At 49.9% G+C, this 21,431-nt stretch overlaps 11 protein-coding genes across 11 annotated transcripts; 5 read left to right on the forward strand and 6 right to left on the reverse strand.

Annotated features, from left to right (window-relative positions):
* Nucleotides 1-268: 268 nt before the first annotated feature.
* AKAW2_60106S (uncharacterized protein) lies at nucleotides 269-1,106 on the forward strand (the record flags this gene model as incomplete). The annotated part of the gene is made up of 2 exons (XM_041692194.1): nucleotides 269-488; nucleotides 553-1,106. The coding sequence occupies 2 exons, from the start codon at nucleotides 269-271 to the stop codon at nucleotides 1,104-1,106; spliced, it is 774 nt and encodes a 257-aa protein (XP_041545604.1).
* A 520-nt stretch (nucleotides 1,107-1,626) lies between these two features.
* AKAW2_60107S (Gfo/Idh/MocA family protein) lies at nucleotides 1,627-2,964 on the forward strand (the record flags this gene model as incomplete). The annotated part of the gene is made up of 5 exons (XM_041692195.1): nucleotides 1,627-1,663; nucleotides 1,745-1,770; nucleotides 1,824-2,023; nucleotides 2,102-2,379; nucleotides 2,471-2,964. The coding sequence occupies 5 exons, from the start codon at nucleotides 1,627-1,629 to the stop codon at nucleotides 2,962-2,964; spliced, it is 1,035 nt and encodes a 344-aa protein (XP_041545605.1).
* Nucleotides 2,965-3,031: 67 nt separating this feature from the next.
* AKAW2_60108A (uncharacterized protein) lies at nucleotides 3,032-6,594 on the reverse strand (the record flags this gene model as incomplete). The annotated part of the gene is made up of 4 exons (XM_041692196.1): nucleotides 3,032-5,207; nucleotides 5,264-6,082; nucleotides 6,136-6,435; nucleotides 6,485-6,594. The coding sequence occupies 4 exons, from the start codon at nucleotides 6,592-6,594 to the stop codon at nucleotides 3,032-3,034; spliced, it is 3,405 nt and encodes a 1,134-aa protein (XP_041545606.1).
* A 692-nt stretch (nucleotides 6,595-7,286) lies between these two features.
* Nucleotides 7,287-8,128, forward strand: RPL32 (60S ribosomal protein eL32; the record flags this gene model as incomplete). The annotated part of the gene is made up of 3 exons (XM_041692197.1): nucleotides 7,287-7,326; nucleotides 7,708-7,954; nucleotides 8,020-8,128. 3 exons carry the CDS (start codon nucleotides 7,287-7,289, stop codon nucleotides 8,126-8,128), a joined length of 396 nt encoding a protein of 131 aa, XP_041545607.1.
* Nucleotides 8,129-8,887: 759 nt separating this feature from the next.
* Nucleotides 8,888-10,510, reverse strand: AKAW2_60110A (pseudouridine synthase family protein; the record flags this gene model as incomplete). Its single annotated transcript, XM_041692198.1, has 2 exons — nucleotides 8,888-10,201; nucleotides 10,268-10,510. 2 exons carry the CDS (start codon nucleotides 10,508-10,510, stop codon nucleotides 8,888-8,890), a joined length of 1,557 nt encoding a protein of 518 aa, XP_041545608.1.
* A 542-nt stretch (nucleotides 10,511-11,052) lies between these two features.
* Nucleotides 11,053-11,912, reverse strand: AKAW2_60111A (HNH endonuclease signature motif containing protein; the record flags this gene model as incomplete). The annotated part of the gene is made up of 2 exons (XM_041692199.1): nucleotides 11,053-11,499; nucleotides 11,553-11,912. The coding sequence occupies 2 exons, from the start codon at nucleotides 11,910-11,912 to the stop codon at nucleotides 11,053-11,055; spliced, it is 807 nt and encodes a 268-aa protein (XP_041545609.1).
* Nucleotides 11,913-11,998: 86 nt separating this feature from the next.
* On the reverse strand, nucleotides 11,999-12,313 carry AKAW2_60112A (uncharacterized protein; the record flags this gene model as incomplete). Its single annotated transcript, XM_041692201.1, has 1 exon — nucleotides 11,999-12,313. The coding sequence occupies one exon, from the start codon at nucleotides 12,311-12,313 to the stop codon at nucleotides 11,999-12,001; it is 315 nt and encodes a 104-aa protein (XP_041545610.1).
* A 901-nt stretch (nucleotides 12,314-13,214) lies between these two features.
* AKAW2_60113S (putative protein kinase) lies at nucleotides 13,215-14,126 on the forward strand (the record flags this gene model as incomplete). The annotated part of the gene is made up of 4 exons (XM_041692202.1): nucleotides 13,215-13,308; nucleotides 13,361-13,668; nucleotides 13,733-13,895; nucleotides 13,948-14,126. 4 exons carry the CDS (start codon nucleotides 13,215-13,217, stop codon nucleotides 14,124-14,126), a joined length of 744 nt encoding a protein of 247 aa, XP_041545611.1.
* Nucleotides 14,127-14,504: 378 nt separating this feature from the next.
* On the forward strand, nucleotides 14,505-15,152 carry AKAW2_60114S (acyl-CoA thioesterase; the record flags this gene model as incomplete). The annotated part of the gene is made up of 2 exons (XM_041692203.1): nucleotides 14,505-14,581; nucleotides 14,651-15,152. The coding sequence occupies 2 exons, from the start codon at nucleotides 14,505-14,507 to the stop codon at nucleotides 15,150-15,152; spliced, it is 579 nt and encodes a 192-aa protein (XP_041545612.1).
* A 970-nt stretch (nucleotides 15,153-16,122) lies between these two features.
* On the reverse strand, nucleotides 16,123-16,617 carry AKAW2_60115A (uncharacterized protein; the record flags this gene model as incomplete). The annotated part of the gene is made up of 1 exon (XM_041692204.1): nucleotides 16,123-16,617. The coding sequence occupies one exon, from the start codon at nucleotides 16,615-16,617 to the stop codon at nucleotides 16,123-16,125; it is 495 nt and encodes a 164-aa protein (XP_041545613.1).
* Nucleotides 16,618-19,153: 2,536 nt separating this feature from the next.
* On the reverse strand, nucleotides 19,154-21,233 carry AKAW2_60116A (IlvD/Edd family dehydratase; the record flags this gene model as incomplete). The annotated part of the gene is made up of 3 exons (XM_041692205.1): nucleotides 19,154-20,369; nucleotides 20,426-20,580; nucleotides 20,646-21,233. 3 exons carry the CDS (start codon nucleotides 21,231-21,233, stop codon nucleotides 19,154-19,156), a joined length of 1,959 nt encoding a protein of 652 aa, XP_041545614.1.
* Between the last annotated feature and the right edge of the window lie 198 nt (nucleotides 21,234-21,431).

The raw sequence follows: 21,431 nt of genomic DNA on the forward strand, positions 1-21,431 counted from the left end.
TTGTTTGAGCAGGCTGGCTACCGACATCTTCTCCTCCAACCACCTTCCCTTGCCTCACTACACCACTGCATGAGCGTCCCTTAAGCAGCTTGGCCTCCTATTTATTGTCTCTCTGCCGCTTTTTGCGACACTGGTCCGGCATCCTTTCATTTCAGCCTCCCGCCGCTCAGTTTCACCTCCGATCCGCTGACGTTGCCTTCCCTACAATTGATTGTGCATTATACACGATCGAACTTGATCCTCACTTTCACCTCATGTGGCACAAACAATGTCGACCACCACCACTACCACCGCTCTAACGTCCACCACTCTCATCGGCACGCTGCCCTCTATGGCGGGCGCTGCCGCTCTCGTCTCCGGAAAGGCCTGTCCAACTTGCGGCCAGGACGGATTTTTCGCGGCTGGACAGTCCACAAATGATACCCGACGTCGAGCGAAGGACCTCGAAGGCCAAGTCAACGCTCTGAACCTGCAAGCCATGCAAATGGGTGAGATAAACAATTCCCAAAAATATACATTCATAGTGTACTAATGGAAGCCATTCTCCAACAGCCGAGAAACTGGCCGCATACGAAGAAGAGATCCGACGACTGCGTGCGCAACCGTCCTCCCGAAACAACACATCCGTGTCATCCACCGCATCGACGCAAATCGACCGGTCCCAATCACCTACTCACCTACAAACATCTCCGAAATCGCAACCGGGCCGACTTTCTACTCTTGCCTCTTTCCTCCCCTCCCGTCGACCGAGCGCTACCAGTACCACCCAGGCTCAGCCTGTTGCTTCGCCTCCACCACCGGAGCCTGTACAGCCGACAACCACCCAGGAGGAGACAGTGGAGTTACAGAATGCGTTGACCCGGGAGCAGAGTCTACGTAAAGCCGCAGAAAGCCAGCTATCGCAGGCGAGCACGGAGCTGGAGGAGTTGACAGCGCAGTTGTTCAGCCAGGCAAACGAGATGGTCGCGCAGGAACGCAAGGCACGAGCTCGGCTCGAAGAGCGTGTCGCGGTACTGGAACGTCGAGATGTCGAGAAGCGCGCTCGACTGGAGCGCTTAGAGAAAGCGATGGCACGTGTGGAGCGGATCCGAGCGATGGTCGGATAGATAGGGGGTGAATCAGTTTCGGTTGCTTTTCCTCGCTCTTCATTATCGCTTGCTTTTTATCATATACCCCGGTGTTTTGGTTTGGCGAAAGCCATGTTATGGTTGGCATGAGATGCATGACCTGACGGGATGAGGCGTACTTATGAGAGTGACGATAGCATTTACGGCGCAGCGTTTGAATTATTGCATTGATGGAGGATATTAATATAGCATGGTACATTTCCCTCTTCTATAATAATTGTTGAAATATTCGTCTACACAGTACACAGTGATGAAGGAAATAAAATGAATATCCACCGAACCCCGCCATCCACACTCCGGGACTAAACGCCATTAGTCTGAGTGCCTCGCACGTCCCCACATTTTATTTCCTATAGCAAATTATATTAATAGCATCGATAGACCCTTTCACCTCCAGCTTCCCTCCAATCACTCCTATATATAGTTCCTTTCTTCCCTGTCGTTACTACTCTTATTATCATTATCATTGATCATTGATCTTGTCACACACATTATCAACATGTCCTCCCCCATCGGCGTAGCCATCATCGGCAGCGGTATCCACCCCCTCCCTTATCCTATCCCGAATATCAATCCCCATTTCACATGAATCTAATGTACTCAACTAAATAAAATAGGCATTTTCGCCAAAGAAGAACACCTGGTAATACCCATCCACCCTTCCCCATATACCAAGTACTAATAGGGAACAATCAGCCCATCCTAACCACCTCCCCCCTCTTCACCCTCAAAGCCATCTACTCCCGGAGCCTCAAATCCGCAGAGTCCCTCATCTCGGGGAGCAAGGGAGACGATGTCGTGATGAAGAACGTGGAATTATATTCCGAAGATTCCGAAGCAGGTAGACGGTTTCAGGATCTCCTCGCTAGGGAGGATGTGCGGGCTGTTGTTATTGCGTGAGCTTCCCTCCCCCACTTCCATCTAGATAAGATTGCATTCACCATGGCGATAAACGTATGCTAAATGAAAAACAGTCTTCCCATCCCCGCCCAACCAAGCTACATCCGCGCAGCTCTACAAGCGGGCAAACACGTCCTAAGCGAGAAGCCCATCGCGGTTGATCTCAGCACCGCCCGGGCTCTCCTCTCAGAGTACCAGGCTCTCGAGACGAAGCCGCTCTGGGGCGTAGCGGAGAACTGGCGCTTCCTGGCGAAGTTCACGCGGGTGGCTGAGGAGGTTCGGAAGTTGGGGAGTGTGAAGGCTTTTAGGGTCGGTGTGAGGACGTTGATTGGGGAGGGATCGAAGTATCATCGTACGTTATCTATTATTTCTTTCTTTTACTTGCTCTGTTTTGTTTGGGCTTAGTTGTGGGAAAAGGAATGGGTAAGCTAATACTGTCGCAGAAACCGAATGGCGTCGCAAACCCACATACAAGGGCGGTTTTGTCCTCGATGGAGGAGTCCATGCCATTGCTGGATTGAGACTCATTCTTGGTAAGGAGGACGCTATGGCGGCTGTATCGGCTATGATGGGATTGCAGAGGGAGCATCTGGCGCCGGTGGATACGCTCGATGCGGTGGTTAAGACTAAGTCTGGGGCAAATGGGGTGGTGTCCTTGTCGTATGGGGCTGCTGTCAATGAGACGGTCTTTGAGTTTAGCTGTGAGCGCGGTGTGGTCAAGTTGGATCGGGATACGGTGACAGTTAGTGGTGGGGAGTCGTTTGAGGTGCCGTATGAGGGGCGGGGAGTGAATTATGAGGTGGCTGCGTTTGGGGAGTCGATATTGAAGGGACAGTTGGAGGAGAGGCTGCGGCCGGAGGAGGCTTTGGCTGATTTGGAGGTTATGGAGGGGATGTTTGTGAGTGAGGGTGGGAAGGTGCTGTTGGATTTGCAGTGATGGTCTAGACGAGTATATACTCTGGTTATGCTCAAAACTTTTGACTGTCCAACAGAACTATTTCGATTCATATTACTTTCCTAGCACGAGCGTAGGATATCTTAGACTTGAGAGCACCGTTGCGATGTATGGGACTGGCACAGTAAACAGTAAGGAAGTCATCGCATGTAGAGCAAAAGACTGAACGAACTTTTGTGGCATGTAAGCAATGCTGACACCTAGGGAAATCTTGAAATTGTCCGCGGAGACCACAATTTGTGCAGAGGCGTGCGTCTGCGCGTTCGGCGGGGATGTCTTTCACCTTCAAAGTCTCTTTGATGTCCATGTTGACCTCCAAAAGTAGCGCGATTCGGTCGTGCCCTCTGCATCGTGCCTTGGTTGTAGCGTCATCGCCCCGTTTGTTTCGGCGCTCAGGGTTTACATTGCCCGTACCTAGCAGTAATCTGACAATATTAGCGTATCCAGCTGATGCTGCTTTCATCAATGGTGTTGTCCCTTGCTTGTCGGCAGCATCAGGGTCGCCCCCAGATTCAAGAATTTGCTTTAAGATAATTTCATCTCCCATTCTTGCAGCCCACCAGAGAGGAGTTCTGCCATGTCGAGGGCCAGGAAGGTTCGGATCAGCGCCATGTTTGACCAATTTTCTGACGGTTGTTCTGTGAGCAAACACTATAGCAGCCAACAGAGCCGTCCAACCGTCACGGCCCTGGCTATCCACGTCAATGCCTCTTCTCAATAATGTTTCCACCATCGAATCACAACCCTTCGCTGCTGCCCATACCAATGGAGTTCGACCGATTCTATGATCGGCGAGGCTAGGGTCAGCACCACAGTCTAGTAGATCTCTGACAACATCGGTGGCTTGCCACTTGCAAGCGAGAAGCAATGGGGTTGTGCCTATATCACTCAGGTGGTTTGGATTGACCCCTTGTTCGAGCAATAATCGGACACCCATCGCATTCCCGTGTCCTGCTGCGTAGAAAAGCGGTGTCTGACCTGCATTATCCGTGCTAAGAGGGTCAGCCCCCTTAGCTAGTAATAGCTTGATAATTTCTGTGTCTAGTATTCCAGCGGCCAGGTGAAGCGCGGTCCGGCCACGTTCATCTTTTGAATTAGGGTCACAATCTGCCTCGAGCAAAAGCTCGACTACCCTCTTGTAACTATAAAATGTGCTCGATCGCAGTTCTAAGTGACCCTCTATTATCTTCTTGATCCCGATAAGCATTCTTAAAGGTCTGCTGACCCGTCCAGGGCGTTGCTCACAAGCTAGCATCAAAGGGGTTCGGCCATCGTTGCTCTTCAAGTCTGGACTGACTCCATTGCTCAGGAGTAGGCTCACAACCTTACAGTAGCCATTTGTTGCTGCTAGCGCGAGTGGAGTAAACCCCCACCGGTCTTGATGATCTAGGAAGAGTCCCCTGGTTGCTGCCTCATGGCCATTGTCTGCCGCCCAAGACAATGGAGATCTATTTGCAGCATCAAGGGCATTGAAGCAATGTCCGGCTTCTATTAGCTCCTTCAGCGCACTGTCGAATCCAAAGTATGCGGCCAGTTGGGCTTTCGTCACCGAATCTGGCAATATCGCGCTCAGCCTGAAAACTGTCTCAGTTGTCATAAATGTAAATGATTGTCGAAAGCAATGCGCGAGCTTCTTCGTGTCCTGCAAAAAGCCGAGTACCAACCCTGGCTCTGCACGGGCGAGCTTAAAGTGATCGTACCAATAGCTACAACAGTAGTAGTAAAAAGAATAACCGGATGAGGGTAAGTCTACTCCAACCCGAAGGCTAGACGATAAGTATGCCACGCAGACTCTTGCCATTTCATAGTGCGCTCGGGGAAACCACTTTGTCTGGGATCTCTCGAAATACTCCTGTGCGGTATGGTGGACTAAGCGAATGATACGACACTTTTCGTCTATAGTCACCAAGCCAGCACAAACAGCTACCATGTCTTGCGTGTCAGGAAGATTATCTGGATCAAACTTTGCCTCGTCGGGCTCAACTGCAAGGCCAAATTGGAGCTGTTCTATCATCAGCGGCACCTGAGCGCAGGTGATCCATGCAAGAATCTGAATTGCCAACTCCTTTTCTCCCTCCGTCTTCCCATTTATCCGCTCCATGGCTTCTTCATATGCAATATCGTACGCGTCAGTTCCAGTTGGCAATTTCTCTAGTGTTTTCTTAACCGCCGTTACCGAGAGTTTTCCTCTCAATGAGTCAAGGTGGAGTTGAGCAAGAAGAAACCTATGAATGTCAGTGCAAGAGCGGATTTTCTTAATGAGACATATGATGGAACATACATTCCATCCACTGTTTTCGTAATTGCTTTGACTATTTCCTCCTGTAGATCTTTGTCGCGTAGCACGGCTCTTGACAGATCGGACATGTGACCTCGCAGATACGCCTCTACATCTTCAGTGGCAGCAGAAACTTCTTGCTGCAAACAACCCTCGAATGCCGACTGGATCCACGGGCTATGCCGTGACGTAGCGAATATGCTAACCGTGCTGTTGCTCTGCAGACGAAATAACTCGGATAACAGCCTGCGTAGCGCTTCACCTCTTGATGAATATTCATCAAGGGCATCCACCACTATGAAGATCCTCGAGAAGTGACCAAGCAGAACGGATAGGCTCTCGGAAAGTTCGTCGAGTTTCGGCCGTGTCTGACGTTTCTTGTGTTGTGCATATAGCGTCTTTATATCCTCAGGAAGGGACGACATTCTTTGACACAATTGCTTTATCAGACTCGCAAGTATATCGTCCACACTCTGCTCATGATGGCACCGGAAGTTGCAGTAAATGTAGGCGAGACCACAATTTCGATCATGTTTACACTTCTCCTCGAGATATTCAATGACAACAGCAGTGAGTATTGTCTTTCCAGCTCCAGGGATGCCCGTGCAAAGGATATTTTTATTCTCGTTGTCAATCCACTGCTGAAACTTGTCTGTGCCTAGTAGCCACTTACCGGTACCCTCTTGCCGACGTTTGAGATATTCCTCTTGCTGAGTGGCATAGTTGACGGTCGTGAGCCATTCAAGGAGTTTATGCTGAGCTTTGTCTTCCATGGTATTGTTAACTCGGTGAACGAGCTCGTTTGTAGCAAAGGCTACTTGACTATTTTCGGAAATTGTGAGCACTCGCCTTCCTGGGCTATTATGAACCCATACCTAGTCAGACTAGTACTGAAGAGATGAAAGATGTGAACATTGGACTGTATCCTCTGACAAATCTCCGCCATCTCGGCTTGGTCCCATTTGAGTCTTTTCCAGACACGACGACAGGTCCCCCCTAGGCTGTTAGTGCCAGGGTCCAACTCCTGGTATTGGTCTAATTTGCTGAGTAGTTCATTCAGTCCACTACGGCAGGAGCGAGAGATTTCGTCTAGGTGTTTCTCCTGCTGGGTATCAAGCTCCGCTTGCTCGTAGATGTCTTTGATATCGCGGAGGACATTGCACAAGGTCTTTGAACTGGCGACATATGAGTATCATATCAGACGCGCATAGTATTGGAACCTACGCTTCTGATATATGTCTGAATTGGTCTGGTGCCCTAACAAAGCGCACCCTGATGGCTTTGGCGAGATTCACTACAGCGAGGAAGTCCCCGACACCATATCCGAGGCTCATGGTGCAGTTTGAAGGGAGCAACTGCTGATTTGGCAGAAGAAGGAATAACAGAAATCAATGCAGTTACTTATTTGTTAATCGCCTTGCGCTACTCACCAAAATCATGGAAGAGGAGTCATCCCTTATATGGATAACGCTGCCCGATGGCAAGCGCCGGCATTGTGTACTACAGATTGCAGCCTCGCGGAAAGAGGGGACAGTTCCCCGAAAACCATCATGGTTGAACATGGCAAAGCTATAAGTGTCAGCTGCCTGTTCCATGTATGATTGTAGGCATTGAACTTGTAATTAATTTGCTCAATTGCACAGATGGAACACAAGCATCGCGAATACAACGGGGCGGTGCTGCTGCTGTGCTGCGGAGGCGGAAGTCATAGTAGATCACAGCATATATACGCTATTCCTGATCAGGAATGGCACAAGTCAAGCTTATCCACCGCACTAACTAAGCTTGCTGAGTCAGCAGTACCGGCAAAATGCAGGGCAAGCGTAATGAGCCCTAACGCACCGAGAGCAGTTAGACTCGCTAAGCGAGCCACTAGCTCGACTCTCTCGGGCGGCCAAACCTGAGCGCGAATTTTCGAGATCGATTTCGACCCGTACGACAACTCCCAGCGCCAGCCCGCGAGACGACGACAAGGTATGTGATATTGTTGCCAGCTGCTTGCCTGTTGCATGCTAATTGAGCACAGATGGTCCTCGCAAAGAAGCACGTCCCCATCGTCAAGAAGCGTATGTCCTTTCTTTTCTCCCTGCTAGTCCCAGCCCAGTCCAGTTCCCAGCCAGAGTACGATCCGTCGGTTGTCAGTCGTCCAGCAAGCATGAGGAATATATACGGTGCGATGGAATGAGAAATCAGACGATCGGAGCGAACGAATCAATTTTTCTATATTTCTTATTGCGAAAGAACGATGGCGAACGACGAACTTGATCGGCGAAGAAATTATCACAAGCGACCGAAATTTCGATTCGATCTGGACGAAGATATTTACACACCAACAACATAAATTGACAAATGCTTGCTGGACCACGGACATACAGCCGGATTGAACTAAATCACACATACACACGTCGTCAGGACGAACGACCCGACTAACATCAAACTCCTTCCAGGCACCAAGCGTTTCTGGCGCCACCAGTCCGACCGCTTCAAGTGCGTGCCGGAGTCATGGCGCAAGCCCAAGGGTATCGACAACCGCGTCCGTAGACGCTTCCGTGGCAACATCCCCATGCCCTCCATCGGCTACGGATCCAACAAGAAGACCAAGCACATGATGCCCTCCGGCCACAAGGCTTTCCTCGTCCACAACCCCAAGGACGTTGAGCTCCTGTTGATGCACAACCGCACCTACGCCGCTGAGTACGTCCATCCACTGCCTAAATCCACTTTCCACCACAAGTCCAAAATACTAATTACTTGAATAGGATCGCCAGCGCCGTCTCCTCCCGCAAGCGCGTCGACATCATCGCCAAGGCCAAGGCTCTCGGCGTCAAGGTCACCAACCCCAAGGGCCGCGTCACCACCGAGGCTTAAATGGATATGGAATGAATGTAAAGAAAGCCCAAGAAATTTCATCATTTTCATTTTCATTTTTCATTAAAACTCTTTTTCCACTTTATACCAACCAAATGGGAAAACCAACCACTTTCGGGGGACAATTAAAAAAAGCAAATAACAGACAACTACTACTCCGTGGTTGTTATGTTAGTTTGTGATCTTGGGGACTTGCGGAGCCTTGAATCATCGCATCTTCTCTAATGTGGGCTTTGGCTTTGTGTGTGTCTGACGTTGACGACGTATGTGCTGGATTGCAAGCGTTTCCATTTGTCATGGGGGCGCTTGTGGTCGTGGCTGGTGCTGCCAGTCTGGGAATAAAAATTCAAATCTTATGAAGACCTTTTTGATGACCGAGGGTTGCGTCTGGCGGTGTAGTTGTATCTTGTAGCGTTGTAGTTGGTCCCATTTGGTGTTGTATCCTACCTACCGTACAGATCATATCAACTACGTAGATGGCCTTACTTTTCAATTGTTTGTTCTTGACAAGCCAAGCAAGCTGTATTCATATATGTGTAGTATTACCCCGCAGATGGAACTATGTTTGCCTATGACGCTTGTTCTATGATATGTCCAATTTGGAATGGCAGATGAAACTTTGTCTATGGTGGTATCAAGTAAACGAATCCAACTATGTGACAAAATGTAGTCCGTCGTTCATCATCTCAACATGTCTAAAAATCTCTAATTGCAATTGAAAGTAACGCCAAATCATGCACCATGTTACCAACGTGTTTATCATGCAGCCGCCTGCGCAGCAGCATCTGCCTTTCTACCAGACGAAATATCGACGAGGCCAACACCCTGCACAAGAGCAGGGATATTCGTCTCCGAGCCGTCCTCCGCGCCAGGCAAAACAGCATGTCCGATAACGATCTCCTCTTCCTCAGGACCAAACACCCAGTCGGGCATCTCGCGCGGTCCCTCCACACCGTCCGGCGGCAGGGCCCAGCTAGGCATCTTGCTAGTGTATTTCCAGCCCTCCTCTTTGTCAGAGTATGCCGCGGCGTGGAGGAAAATACCTAGATCCTCGGGTCTAGGGTCCGAGTACAGCTCTGTGTCGCAGATCTTACACCTCTCGCCGGACAACATCTCGCCTTTGCGCTTGTGGTATCTCTCCACGGCGGCTTCGTGCTCGCGCGACATGATCTCCTCCACGACGGAGTTGTCCGTGCCTGGCGGTACCATAGGCACAGTGGTAAGGTGCGTCCGGTAGCTTACGGTGTCGGGGACTTCGGTCTTGCCAATGTTACATAGCTTGTCGATGAGCTCGTTGTCGCGCTCGTCGCTGGTTTCGTTCTTGCCAAGATCCGGTCCAAAGACTTTGCGGTTGGAGTAGATGGGATCGTTCGAGATCGGGTGTCCGAGGAACTGAAGGTGCACGCGAATCTGATGCGTGCGGCCGGTCAAGGGCAAACAGTGGACGATACTGTATCCTTCGTCTTCGTTTGTGTAGACCGGAGGCGGAGTCGCCACACGTCCCTCTGCGTCGGGGGCGCTCTGAGGCTCCGGGGCTTGAGGCGGGACATACGCCAAACGACGGAACTTGGTCTTTGCCTCCTTGCCAGTGGCGCGAACGCGGTTCAAGCCTACCTTCGGGCTCACGGACATGATGGGCTGGTCGCAGACAATGACACCGTCGGGGAACTTTCCCTTGACGCGCGCCACATACTCCTTCTGGAGGGTGCGGGCCTTGAGCTTGCCAGTCATGTTTTCTGCAGCTTTCGGTGTCTTTCCGAGGAACATGACTCCGGATGTGAGTCGGTCCAGACGGTTGCAGGGTCGTGGGACCCATTCCGGATGGCGTTGAGAGCGCATGATTTCGAGCACAGAGTTGTAGTGGTAGCGACCGGCGGAGTGGACGGGCACACCGGCAGGCTTATCAATGACAATCAAATCGTCATCCTCGTGGATGATACCAATCTCTTTCCCGGTGACGGGGGGTTCGTGACGGTGCAGAGTATGCGAGATGATCTGGCCGTTCTTGACGACGGTGTTGGGACCAGCAGGCGTGCCGTTGACGGCGACGAGGCCATCCTGTAGGGCTTTCCTCTGCAGTCACAAACATTCTATGTTAGTATATGGTTGATCAAAATAGCCAAGAGATGGGGAGCGTACGTAGTACTCTGCGGGACGATCGCGAAACTCCGACAGGAAAATGTCCACCAATTCACGACCCCGCCAGCGCTCCTTGCAGAAAGTGTTGTAGGTGTAGTGGTATGGCTTCACCCGACGCAGGCCGCCTTCAAGATAGTATGGTGCAGGCCATGGGTCGCAGGGCGTGATGGCCACCTCAGGGGGCTCCTGAACCGGGTCAGGAGGTGGGACTTGCAGCGTGGTGTCGACGGGCACGAGAGACATGATGGGCGGGGGAATCCGGCCGCGTCGCAGCAGGTACGCGGTAATGCGAGGAGAGGGAGCCAGGAGGGATAGCGAGGGTGAGAAGAATGGCAGTATAAAAAGCGAAAGTACTAAGCTGAAAGGACAGGGGACAAGAGAAGGGGATTCGTTCCTGATTTGGTTCCGTGGCGGCGAAAGAAAAGAAAATTTTGGCGATGCGGGGAAATTCCCCGTCTATAGTCTCCATCCCGCAAAAGGCATGATTTTCTATAAGAATTCGCTATTAATGTTCCTAGCTATATAATATAGAATGTACAAGTACTAAGGTACTGTTTGTAACAGAGTCTAAAGAGAAATATTTTACATTGATTATAGTAAATATACAAGCAATCACACACCACCTGTGTTCAACTGTAATTGATATTGAGAATTATATATTACTGCCGAGAATATGGCATAAATGACTGAAAAGTCAGTTCCTATGAGGATAAAGTGCAGCTATTTAGCTGGGACTAAAACCTTGCAGACTCCTGGTAACCAGACATTTCTTCACCACCATCAAGTCAAGCGGCGAGTTTGAAACGCACATAATCGTAGGTGCGACTAGTCCCATCTGACATCACTTGCCCGCCTTCCATCTCCATATCCCTAAGAAATTTGTCAATGAAGTTACCCGCAGCACTCAGATGAAGAGTTTTCGCTATGGCATGTTGGATATTCAGAAGATCAACAGATGGCGGGTCTATATTGCGATCTGGAGTGAGATACAGCGTTCGGGTGACTGGGAGCTTCACAATTCGAAGTAAGCGATCTCTTTTTACGTAGTCGATCTTGTAGGTGTGAGGCCCAACACATTCAAACAAGATCTCAAATCTTCCAAACAACGTGTGAAGATCCTGGGTCAAAGTGAGCGCATTCATGGGTCGATCAATGTCAGTCCCACTAATGAGGGCAGTAGCAGTGGGATTGAACATATTCAAGATCTTGTGGGCCATTTGTTTGTGCTCGGGCTAGATAGATTGTAAGTGATGGATTAAATGCGAGATTCTGGATGATTACACACCAGTTTTGGCTCCCCGTCAATACTGGTGAGTGACATGAGGGAATGAGGGATAATATGTGCTACCTCCAGAAAGGCCATCGCATCGCTCTCCGGCAACAACGACCCTCGGTCGTCGTCTTTGAAATCGGTTCCGTCTTTTGCTAATCGATCCTCAGCTTCCTGGATATCGAATTTTCGAGTTACGACGCATCTATGTCGATCACGCAAAAGACAGCCCCGTCGTAAAGTGGGGATACGTTGAGGCGTACCAACTCCTGCTTCGGAGATCTGAGCACGGGAAAAAGATGCTGGCGTAAGTTGTGGAGTTTTCGCAGCCAAAGCTTTCACTAAACGATTGTTAGTTCCACTAACTTCAAGCATGTGTATAGCAACATACAGGGCAAGAAGAAATAACCGATCAGAAAGTTTGCGAATATGACCAGGCTTTCACCAAGGGAACTTTTGTCCTAGGTGGTCCATGTACTGAAATTGTCCAAACGAGTTAAAATGTGAGCAATGGAGGGCTCTGCATCGAGCGAGACACCACCTAAATGTTGTTCAATGAAATGGAAGAAGAGTTCGAGAAAGCTATCTTTATCGGAAACCTCCTCTTTCATAAGTCGAATAAGAGAAACTGATTTCAAGCCTTTCTCGGTTGCCTGCGAAGGTTCGAATTGCTCGACGATACTATCAAAAAGCCTCAGCGCTGCGTCACGGTCTTCTGGCTTCAAGGGCTGGGGTGCTGGAACGATGACCCCGGGACCATTTGAAAGTGAGGACATCTTTGCAATGGAGCGGTGTTTACCCAACTCATTTCCATAGTCAGTGCGATGTGTAGAATGCAACCCATGTATGTGACCTCAGCAAGCTTAAGAATATCAGACAATCTCAAGGAAGAGATATTGAGTATGAAACCATGACACTAGCCCAAAAATAGATTAGTCACAAGAGGTTGACACCTAATCCACAAGGTGTCGATGACTTACTATGCAGATCACTACCTAAAGAGGCAATATAAAGCAAGCAACAGAACCTCGGCGGCTCCCTTTCGAGGAAAGTCCTGGCAATAAGAACAACAGGTTAGGTTGTAGGGATATTGTGATATTATGGAATTTTCGTGATCAATAGCTTTTAATATACAATTTTACCTTTCTGCGATGAAGATCCTTCTTCAGTTCAGTCGATTCTCTCGACTGCCAGTTCTCCCAAGAAGGGCCATGTCATCTAGCTGTCCCATTCTGGACTCAACAAAGAAAATAGAGGAAGAACGAATGCCTGCGTATAAGCGTGGTCTCTACTATCCAGTGAAGCTTGGTGATGTATTTCATTCTAGGTACCAAGTTATCAGCAAATTGGGTTTGGGGGCAAACTCAACGTTGTGGTTCGGTCGTGACTTGCAGTGGGTATCAGTCTACTCTTCTCGAATCTCGTATGTGTAGCTAACTTCTTAGGTAGACACCACCGGTATATAGCGCTAAAAGTATACATCAGCAGCTCGAGGGACAATTGAGAGGTGCGCGTATTGGAGCACCTTTCGCGGATAAAGTCACAGCATCCCGGCAGCAGTCTCGTCCGCCAAATGATAGAGAAATTTGAGCTTACGAGTCCCAAAGGCATACATCAGTGCCTTGTTTACGAACCTCCGTTAACAAGCCTCTGCATTTCCAGGCAACATTGGACCCAATGAGCCTTCCTGAGGACCTACTAAAAGGGGCACTGCAGCAGCTTTTACTGGCCCTTGATTACCTACATTCAGAGGCGCATGTAATACATACTGGTCTGTAACACGTCGCAGGCCATCGTCTATAACTGGCTAATGTTCTCTTTAGATATCCAAGCGAAGAATATCATCGTTGCTGCAAAATGCGAATCGGTCTTCCGGGAATGGGATGATGGCGAGACTAATGAACCGAGTCCTCGCAAGGTTGATAATGAGTACCTTGTCTATCAGTCTCGCCCGTACCGTCGCAAGAAGGGCTGGAGTGGCTTCGGGATGCCGATGCTCACGGACTTCGGAGAAGCTCGTCTTGGGGAAGTGCACGAAGGATTGATCCAGCCGGATATTTATCGCGCGCCTGAAGTCATTCTTGGGATGAGTTGGACAGCGAAGGTTGATATATGGAATGTCGGAGTGTTGGTGAGCATGAATCTGGCTCTCTACTATACTTTCCATTATGGCATCGGCTAATATGAGTCTCAAGATCTGGGATCTCTTCGAAGACCACCACCTATTTGATGGCAGAGGGCCAGACGGTTGCCATTCAGATGCGCAACTTCTGGCCGAAATGGTAGCGATTCTGGGGCCTCCACCAGTGGAGTTTCTTCGTAAATCACCTCGCAGCCTGGAGTACTGGGACTCGTCAGGTATATCTTCATCATTACAACATCTACTTATCCAATAGCTAATCGATAATAGGCCAATGGAAGGCTTCTGAGACAATCCCATTTATTTCATTGGCTGACTCAGAAGAGTATCTAGAAGGCGAGAACAAGCAGATGTTCATGAACTTTATGAGGAAGATGCTTCGATGGGATCCAGAAGAGAGACAGAGCGCCCGCGAACTATTGACAGATCCGTGGTTGACAAGTTCATAAGTGAACTGTATTAATATCAGGGTAAATAATATACAATAGCTTGAATATACAATATAATAAACAATGCAATAAATCTGTATAAAGTAACAAACAATGCTTGAAAATCCCCGAAGTTAGAATCGTTTCACTAAACACTGCTTGAACCTAAGCAGAATCCCGCCAGGGGCGACCGCCCAACAAACGGCCCTCGGATGACCCTCCCACTCCGTGGGAACAAGCTCAGGGCGGAGGACTTATGCCTCGGCTCAACTCGGTAGCTCCAACCTACCCATCCCATCCCCTCAATCTATCATATAGACAACATTAAACTTCACCAACCATCATCCATATCTCCCATTCCACCTATACACACACGCGCACATACACACTCACCGCAAAATGTCCACCTCCATAGCGCACAAAAAGCGCCGTCTCCGAAGCGACTACATCTACCACCAAACGCACCGAACAAGATGGTGAGCCACCACCATCCTTCCTTCCTTCCTCCACCACCCCATCCATCACCTCTAACAGATAAAATCCAGGTTCGACAACGACATGTACGCCCACCTCAACAACACAGTCTACGCCATGCTCTTCGACAGCATAATAAACACGTACTTAATCACGCACTGCGGAATGGATCCCTTCACGCACAACAACCCCACACTTACTACACCTGACCCCTCCTCTTCCTCCTCCACCTCCTCTTCCACACCATCCAAATTCAAAAGCAACCAAGTCGGGATAATGGTCTCCTCCTACTGCGACTACTTCTCCTCCGTCTCATTCCCAGATATACTAGACCTGGGGCTGCGGGTCACGAAGCTGGGGAATAGCAGCGTGACGTATGAAGTCGGGGTGTTTAAGGAAGGGGAGGACGAGGTCAAGGTTGTTGGGGGGTACACGCATGTGTTTGTGGCGAGGGAGACGATGAGGCCGACGAGGGAGGGGATGGAGGTGGGTGTTAGGAGGGGGTTGGAGAGGTTGCTTGTGAGTGATGATACTGCTGTTGGTGGTGGTGGTGGGAAGGGGGCGAAGTTGTAGGTAGGTAGGTAGGTAAGTAGGTACTAAGTAGGGTTCTGGGTGAGGCCTGTTCTGTTCCTGGTGAATGGGATGGATATTCGGTCTGGGATCTCATTTATAGTTGATAGAAGGGGATACGGTTATACTGAGTGTTATGTTAAGTGTCCTGGTGGCATTTATTGGCTATTCGATGTTGTGGATGTGGATGTCGATGGCTTACATAGTATGTATCAGATGGCTGGTGTAGAGGTAGATTGAAATACTGGAGCAGGGAAAGGATTCCGGTTTACTCCGTCATCCATAGGACCACGGCAACCCCGATTTAGTTCCGACTCACATGTGAAAAGTGCAGTAGAGTAGGAAGAAGAATCCTGCGACGATACATCTCATGCAGCTGTCATGTCGATCCCATCCATACCCGGACTTGCATGCGCTAAACTTTCCCACAATGTCTACCCGAGTACATCTCTCAATTTTGAGCTTCAAGTGATCCATGACAAATACGTTCATACTAAGATATTATGTAGTGTGTAAAAATAGACTGTCCTTTGCTCCATTGTGCGGTTCGCTGAATGATCAGTCACCCGAAAAATAACAAATACAGAAGATGTGAAATGAACAAGAAGACGACAAAGCCAAACCCCCATGCGCTCTATCGCAATGTCTATCCGATTTTCTATGACCTTGACCCGAACGCCATTGTCGCTTTGTAAACAAGGTCACTGCAGAAAAGCAGATTCATCCCAGCATTACAGGCTCATGTGTGAATATCATCATAAAAAAGTAGCAAAGGCAAACAAGAAAAAAAAAAGGAAGCAAATAAGAAAGACACCTCGCTTAAACGCTATCCCATATAGCAATCAATCAGTCGTGTGCACGCGCATTCGACCACCGCATGTTCTGTAGAATCCAGCTGCAGATAGCATCACGATGGTCAAGCAAATGTGTTGACAGCAAAAGAAGTTTTCGGTTTGTTCCCACTCGAAAAGGGTTAAGTCATCTTGTTCGGCAAAATGCTAGCCCGGGACACATTCGAGCTTTCGGGGAACAGCACCCGGCGCAGGGTCCTCGACTCTGCATCATAGTGCCATTTCTGGTAAGGACCGGGAATAAATTTGCCCTTGGCATCCCATCCGGCCACCCAGGTGTATCCATCATCAAGGAGGAAGAACATGAATTTTTCTGGCTTGGCGCCTTCGTGGATTTCCACGGTGTGCCAGCGGCAGCGCTCCTCCATTTCGTGTTCAAAGATGTAACGGTGAAGGATCCGGCAATAGACAAGCGGGACAGGCACTTTCTCATCGCTGTCATTGCCGTCTTTGTAGACAAGATGCCATCCCCGACCCGGGATGTACTTGTAGATGCCAGGAACGGGACTATCCCAATGTTCCTCTTTGTGGATAGAACCTTGGATGCGTTCTCCACGCTGGAACCAGTAGGTCGGGCAGAACACGTTCCGCAAACATAGAAAGAGGTTGGGAGCCATGGTAATGAGAATCGATGAGGCTGTTTTTGTGACACGATGTCGAGAGAGATTTTGAAAACTTCAAATGTGTAGAAAGAAGATCGAGAAAACGCTCGCTTGCTGATGAACAGAATATCAAAGAAACAACGGGTTGCGAGTTGCAACGACGGGTTATAAGTCGACGTACATCTTAAACAAACAAGTAGTATAACCTGAAAGTAGAAGATGAAGGAGGAAAAGAGGATGTTAGGCAACAATCAATAAAGGCTGATTGTGCCCCCAAGTGCTTTGGGAAAGGAGTAGGATTCGTCGAAACTGCCTCCGATAAGATGGCTCAAGTCCAGGGGAAGGCAAGAGCGAGATGCATGACACGCTGTAACAATGCGGTGTGTGCGATTGTATGTATATGTAGACGTGCCTGGCGACAGTCTAGGCCCGGCCCAAAGTTGAATGGAGGGTCAGATTCCTTTTTCTTCGCGAAGCCTGAAGGAAGAAAAATCTGGATTGAGACGGGCTTTATTTATTGGAATTGGGACTGATCGACAGGACCAGGAGACCAGGGAAGCTGGGAAGAGGGGCCGCGAGACAGCTAAAGCAACAGGCGCAGCAGTAGAAGCAGCGGGACGGTGTGGACGGCTCTTTCTTTAAGATTGCTTCTTAGAACCGCATGGTGGCAAGCTCGCATCTGACTGGACAGAAAGGAACAAGGAGCATGGATGTCCGTCAAAGGAGACGTATGCAGGAATTGGAAGGAGGGAGAGAGCAAGAGAGCAACAGGACAAATAACGAGCACCGGATTGGTTTAAAAAGAGGCAGGAAATTCGAGATGGTGCGCGCCTCTGGGGCGGTCTGAGGTCAGAGTAAGTCAGTCAGGCGGACCTAAGAATTGTGGGTGTGGAAACTGGAAAAGTGTGGAAAATTTTTCTTGATGTCACGGGCTAGACCACACTGAGAAGGCGCCCGTCATCCCAAACGGTAGCGTGGGCAACTGAACTTGCAACTGGATCCGTTCCGTGGGCTTTAATCACCCTAATCACCCTAATCCCGCCCTAAATCAATGGAATCTTTGCCCTGCAACAGGAAACTTTGACGCGGGAAACCCGAGCCCCACGGGATCCACCCTCGGGCGATATTTTAACTTTTCCCTTCTGTGTCTTTTTCCGCCATCCAGGCCCGTATTTTGATATCCCGATCCTGGATATGTTGCTTCCGAGCTGCGAGGTGTGTTGCTTTGATGCATAGACTGTATCATTCCAATCAGCTGTCGAAGAATTGAGAGAGGGCAGAAAGAGAATCCGAGTACGAACGTGAGCATCACGGATCACATCATCCACTAGATTCAGTTGCCTAAAATTACTTCACCTCCGGGCTGCGGTGGCTGTGCCTATGGCGCACACTACTCCATGGTGACTCAAGTCCTTGCTTGGTGGCCTCCATCACGACCACCACCCCCTATCATGTCACCCGGGGCATCGCCTAGTGAACACTTCACCTTGGGGGTTCGAGACCTCTATCACGAAATCACCCGATCTTGGCTCTCATTTTCGGGCTGGTCTCGATCCTTCCTCGGTTGAGTTTTAACTTTCTATCCCTTTCTTCGGCTGCAGTCCTGAGGGTAGTAGCATAGTTGTTATTGTTGGTGTCGCACACCATGTGGCTAATATGCCTTAGCGAGCTAGCCTGGCTGCGATCGCCAAAACATGATATCACTAGCGCCGTTCTCCTATCAAAACTTTTAGCAGATGAGCAACACTGAAGTTCAAAAAAGAAATAATCACCGCATTAGCTAGCTTGGCCGAGCCAAGCTACATTCTTGGGATCAAATCACAGAAGCCAGGATTATCACGGCCCTGCCGTGTTGTTCATGCAGGCGTGCAGTCATTCCAAGGTTCCTTGTTCTGCAATTCACCACTGGGCCACAACAAGTGTTTCTGAGGGTTGCTCAGGCCCCTGTGCTATCAAGCACAATATGGCGGTGTCAAGACCGACACTGCTTAGGGGGGTGAGAGGTAGACAGGAGTGAGTCAACAGAGGCTCACGGACGGATGTCGCACAGATCGCACGTCTTCCGCTCTTTCCCAGGCACGAAAAGAAGACGGAACAGTTCAAAGGAGGGGCTGGTAATCCCGTGATTGAGCAGTGGCCAGATGGCCTGGAGCTTAGCTTTACATTCCTTCAGAGCTTCCTCCATACTCTGTGCTCCATGTGCCATCCCACGCGTCATAATTTCACCTAATACCCTTGCGGAGATGCTATCTCGCATACTCTCTTCCCAAATTTAGCTTTCACTAGCTCATTAGCAATTAAGCTCATACAGCTCTATTGGTCCGGTGGTGTATCCTCCGGATTGAGGTCTGATCGGGTACTGAATGCCTACTAATCGCGTTTCCTATAGTGGGTATTGAGCTGTATACACTACATGATATCATCAAGCAACAAGCCTGCGTGATGAACTGTGTCTTGTTGCGCGCACGCGCCACCCCATGAAGCGGCTGGTGGGTCAAAGAAGTGATGGTTTTTCATTATTCAGATTAATCCATAACAAAATAGTCATTATTCAGTGATTGTGCCTGGGCTCCGGGTATCGCTGCGCCAGCCGTTGGTATTTGACTGCCTCTCGGAGAACCATTCCTTCGTTCAGCTGGGACGTTTCCTTGCGGAATAACTCCTGCCATGGGGTCTGGCTTTCCGGCATATTGTACCCCCCACTTGCTTCGAGCTCCTGCTTTCGCTTCTTTAATTCGTCTGCAGAGACAAGGATGTCTACCCGCCGCTGGTTAAGGTCCACTCGGAGCCGGTCTCCATCCCGAAGGACTGCAAGGTTACCACCCGCTGCTGCCTCAGGACTAGCGTTCAAGATAGATGGAGATCCTGAAGTTCCCGACTGCCGTCCATCACCAATGCATGGAAGCGACTTGACCCCCTCTCGCAGCAGCCTTCCCGGAGGGTGCATGTTGACCACCTCAGCTGCACCGGGATAGCCCAGTGGACCAGCCCCGCGCATCACCAGGATACTTGTGTCAGTGATGGGGGTGGAGGGGTCCTCTAACCGACGATGGTAATCCTCCGGTCCATCAAAAACTACCACAGACCCCTCGAATGCATTTGGATCTGCGGGATTCTCTAAGAATTTTTGCCTGAACGGCTCAGAGATGACGCATGTTTTCATGATGGCCGAGTCAAACAGGGTGCCGGTCAAGTGAAGGAAGCCAGCATCCTTGAGAAGAGGATCGTCATAAGCTCTGATCATCCGCCGATTCCAGCTATGTTTCCCACGGACGTTTTGTGCTACAGTGTGGCCATTGCACGTCACAGCATCTGCATTCAACTTGCCCGCATCCAGCAGCTCCGCCATAATAGCCGGCAACCCTCCGGCTCGGTAATACTCCTCCCCTAGCAGCTCCCCCGCCGGCTGCATATTTAGCAAGAGCGGGATGTGGAACCCGATGCGGTCCCAGTCATCTAGCGAGAGATCCACACCAATATGCTTCGCGATGGCATTGATATGAATGGGAGCATTCGTACTACCTCCAATCGCGGTGTTGGCAGCAATGACATTCTCGAAAGCTTCTCTGGTCATGATGTCACTTGGCTTGCGATCAGAGTGCACCATCTCTACGATCTGTAATCCGGTCTCATAGGCACATTGAGCTCGTTCACGGTAGGGAGCTGGAATGGCAGCTGACCCAGGCAGGGCCATGCCAAGGGCTTCTGCAAGCGCATTCATAGTAGATGCCGTACCCATCGTGTTGCAATGTCCTGCTGACGGTGCACTAATGCCGAGCGTTAGTCCAAGCCAGGAAAGCGTGTCCAAAATTTCGTGACGTACCCGCGGGAGATGTAATCTACAAATTCCTCCGTGGTGATCTGTCCTGCAGCATGCATCTCTCTGCCTTTCCAGACCACCATTCCCGAACCAGCCAGTTCATCCTTCACATAACCATTAAGCATGGGACCGACGTTGAGACATATAGCAGGGATGTTCTGGGGATCCGAGTCAGTTGGGCAGCTGTGAAAAAATAAGATGCAAGTCTTGCAGAACAACGTACGACTGTGGCAGCAGCCATCAGGCATGCCGGGGTGGTCTTGTCGCACCCGGTGAGGAGGACTACCCCGTCCAGAAAATAGCCATGAAGGATCTCAACGAGGCCAAGATAAGAAAGGTTCCGATCGATACAAGCGGTGGGCCGTCGGCTAGTCTCTTGAATGGGGTGAGTGGGGAACTCGAAGGCGATTCCGCCAGCAGTTCTAATACCCTCTCGGACCCTTTTGGCAAGCTCCAGGTGATGACGGTTGCACGGTGCCAGATCGGATCCGGTTTGAGCTATTCCGATAATAGGCTTGCCAGACATCAGTTCCTCCCGAGTAACACCATAGTTGAGGTATCTTTCAATGTACAAGGCCATCATTCCTGGGTCGCCTTCGCACTGAAACCACTTGGTGGACCGCAGCTTGCGTCCGGCTTTCGGTGTGCTGCCTGACGAACTCTTCATGGATGCAAGAGTCTTTTCAAGTTCTATGGTTTTCTTCCGGAGGGCGAGCAGCTCGGTTTCACAATCTTCAATATTAACCACTCCTTTGCTGCCACTGCCGCTGCAAGAGCAGCCCTCGCATGAAGCCTGTGACTGGCACGACATGTTGAATGGTCCGTTGTCTGTCGACAAAACACTTCACTAGCTATATGGCTATTCAAAGTTACTATGACGGAGGAAGCAGGGTCGCAAAATAAGACCGCTGCTTTGACGCCTTGACACCGAGAAGGTTACCCCGGGATTAAGGAATGCGGTGCGCCGGTGCCGAGTTAATCGGCGGAGAATGTCCGAGTCAGATTAGCC

The sequence above is a fragment of the Aspergillus luchuensis genome, chromosome 6 (genome assembly GCF_016861625.1).
Source record: "Aspergillus luchuensis IFO 4308 DNA, chromosome 6, nearly complete sequence".
Taxonomy (NCBI): domain Eukaryota; kingdom Fungi; phylum Ascomycota; class Eurotiomycetes; order Eurotiales; family Aspergillaceae; genus Aspergillus; species Aspergillus luchuensis.